This window comes from Triticum dicoccoides, chromosome 4B (genome assembly GCF_002162155.2).
Source record: "Triticum dicoccoides isolate Atlit2015 ecotype Zavitan chromosome 4B, WEW_v2.0, whole genome shotgun sequence".
Lineage (NCBI taxonomy): Eukaryota > Viridiplantae > Streptophyta > Magnoliopsida > Poales > Poaceae > Triticum > Triticum dicoccoides.
In genome coordinates this window covers 479186841-479189786 of record NC_041387.1, presented here as the reverse complement: position 1 = coordinate 479189786, position 2946 = coordinate 479186841, and the positions used below count along the sequence as shown (strand labels likewise).

The window sequence follows — 2946 nt, the reverse complement described above, 5'->3', positions numbered from 1 at the left end:
TTCTCCTTCTTAATTAATGGATGAGACAAATTTTTTGCCTCCATTCCAAAAAAAAAAACTGTTCGATCAAATCAGTTTAAACTCCTGTGGCGGACACAGCTGCACCAGGAGAGTTTTTCATCACGATAGCAACTTATGAGCAGTGATCATAACCGACGGCAGACCTGAAGCCTGAGCACTGAGGGCTGACGAGCATGCGTTCTTTGACTTTTAATCTCAGACGGAGCACGTCGCCTGTAGCGCTCGAGGCATTCGCACAAGTCACTGGCAGCTGCAGTGGCGCAGCGAGTGACAAGAGGCGGGAAAAGGTTGATCGGAGCCTCGTAATATCTCTCTCTCTAGTACTGCATGTCATCAGACTCGGAGGACGGAATCCACGGCATTCAGTTCCACGCACGGGACTCGGGGTCGCGCCACGGTTCTCAATTCATTGACAGCATGTTTGAAGCGTGCGGGGCGGTCCAGATGGGTCGGGTCGACGTCCGGATTTATGGTGTCCTCCCTGCCCAACCTGCCGTGCCGACCGCTCTTAATGTGCCGCTCCAAAACTCATGATACGTACGAGTATTTGCGCCCCGGTGATTACGATACGAGTACTCGTATCTTTCTCTCTGCGTTGTACGGTAAGAAAATGTTATGAGGAAATCCAACTCTCATCGATGCCTGTTGGCTGTTGGCCGGAGGTAGCGCGGCTGCGGGAGAAGCTGACAGACGTAGCATGGCCACGCAAAACCTTTTACTTTTCTGCCTCCAGAATCCAGGTAGCCGAGGGATGGCTGGCGTCTCATCGCAAAGTCACAAACGGAAAATCTGAGAGCAGGAGGAGATAAATCGAGAGAGGGAGCAAGGAGGGAGAGATGGTCCAGACGGAGCCGGGGGGCATTAAACGCACCAACGACCCGAACTGACCGGCATTCATGCCCCGCGTCGTCCTGCCTGCCTGCCTGCCTGCCTCTAGGCTCAGCTCCCCTCCCCGTGAAGTAGACTGCAAAAAAAGACGTCGTCGCACGTACTCGTACAGTACAGACGCAGGCGAGGCAACCAACACCGCACGGTCCGCACCACAGCGCTCAGCACTATCGCCTCGCCAGCCGCCACCACCGCAACGCAAAAGCCAGCGCTAGCGTCCGACCACCGCAAGTCCCAACCCAACAAAAGGTCGTTGTTGTTCGTAGAGGGAGCTCGATCCGCAGCCATGGTGTCGTCCCCGTCCCCTTCCCCTCCTACCTTCACATCCGCGGTGAGCTCGCGTCCCTTCTCCTCCTCTTGCGATGTGTGTTATGTCTCTGTTCTTTGAGTTGGGTCGTGGGTGCTCTTTGCTTGATTGCTTGTCTGTGAGCTGCAATGCTAAGCTGTAATCATCAGGTGTCCGAGACCAAGCGGCATGCTGGTGCCCCGACGACGGCCTCCGAGAAGCTGGACCAGAAGTACGCCCACTCCGCGACGCCGCTCCACGGCCACGGCCACGGCCACGGCGGCGCCAAGAAGACGCCGCGGCGGGGGAGGAGCGAAGGCGGCGCCGCCGACTCGGCTGCGTATGTCGCGGCGGTGTCGTGCTCCGACTGCCGCTTCAAACAGCGGGCACTGGCGCCGGCGTCGCCGGGAGCCGTCATCCGCTCGCTGTTCGTCTCCCTCACCCGACGGTCCACCCCGCGCTCCTCGCCGTCTCCCACGTCGGCCTCGGAAGGCGACGGGGGTGAGGGAGAACAGTGGCGCCTGGCCGCGGCCGACCTCTCGCGGCGGCTCGCCGCCGCCACGCGGACGCGGGACGACGCGGTGGAGGAGACCTCGCGGCTGAAGCAGTCCCTCGCGGAGCTGGAGCTCAAGCTCGCGCGCCTCGAGGCCCGCGTGCTCCCCACGCCGGCCGCCGCCGTCTTCCCCGTCGAGTCCTTCCTCCGCGCCGTCTCCACTGCGCGCGCCACCGTGCGGAACCTCACGCGCGCGCTCTCCACCCACCTGCGCAGCCCCGCGAGCCCCGGCCCCAACCTCGAGAGCTTCCTGAACCGCGCCTTCCACGCGGACTTCGAGCTCGACACCGAGGGCGACGTCCACACCGCGGACCCGGCGGGCCGGTGCGAGGCCAACCTCGCGGCGTACCACGCCGTGGCGGCGCTGACCTGGGAGGAGGTGCTCATCCACGGGACGAAGCACTACAGCGACGGGCTGAGCCGGTTCTGCGACGCCAAGATGAGCGAGGTGGTGTCCTCCCTCGGGTGGGCGCGCGCGCGCCCCTGGCCGGAGCCGCTGCTGCAGGCCTTCTTCCTGGCGGCCAAGGGCGTGTGGGGGGTGCGCCTCCTGGCGCGGTCCGTGCACCCGCCGCTGCCCGTCGTGCGCGTGGACCGCGGCGCGCGCTTCGACTCGCGGTTCATGGAGGACGCCGCGGCCTCGCGCGCCGGGCGGCTGGAGCCGACCAGCGTGAAGATGATGGTGGCGCCGGGGTTCCACGTGTACGTCGCCGGCGCCGGCGTGGTGAAGTGCAAGGTCGTGTGCTTCTACAACAACAGCCGCACCGGCAGCCACATAATTGGCGGGAGCAGCGCCAACGGCGGCGAGGGGTTGGGAGGTAGCTGTAGCAATATGAATGGGGGTGGTACGGACTCGGTGAAGAGCTGTCAGAGTAGCAGAGTATAGTCAAAAAAAGACACGAGGATTGTTATTTGCGTGGTAAAAACAGGACTTGCATTCAATTGATGTGTGAATATGGGGTGTCAATTCCGCTCTTGTGAGTCACATTTCTTCGTCTTGAACAGCATTTCTGCGCTCAGCGTGAAGTGAAGTGATCATCTTTGGTCGCTGCACACTTCACCGTCATGGCGGCCCGAGACAAAAACGGAAAAATGGTGATTGGACCTTCCAACGATCTTGACTGGCCATGCGGGTGCTCCTTTCAGCGGAAACGACGCCATGTCATCCGATCCTTGGAGGCGAGAGCATCTTCAACCTGCG

The 2946-nt window shown here is 61.7% G+C and overlaps 1 protein-coding gene across 1 annotated transcript; it reads left to right on the top strand.

Annotated features, from left to right (window-relative positions):
* The first annotated feature begins 739 nt into the window (after window positions 1–739).
* Window positions 740–2719, top strand: LOC119290991 (IRK-interacting protein-like). Its single transcript, XM_037569677.1, has 2 exons — window positions 740–1240; window positions 1366–2719. Exons 1-2 carry the CDS (start codon window positions 1196–1198, stop codon window positions 2629–2631), a joined length of 1311 nt encoding a protein of 436 aa, XP_037425574.1. The 5' UTR covers window positions 740–1195; the 3' UTR covers window positions 2632–2719.
* Window positions 2720–2946: the final 227 nt, after the last annotated feature.

What these genes read in the sequence shown, in the direction of transcription:
- LOC119290991 (XM_037569677.1), top strand. Translation starts at nt 1,196, where the DNA reads ATGGTGTCGTCCCCGTCCCCTTCCCCTCCTACCTTCACATCCGCG. An exon ending in CTCCTACCTTCACATCCGCG is followed by an intron (nt 1,241 to 1,365) that starts GTGAGCTCGCGT and finishes TGTAATCATCAG; the next exon opens with GTGTCCGAGACCAAGCGGCA.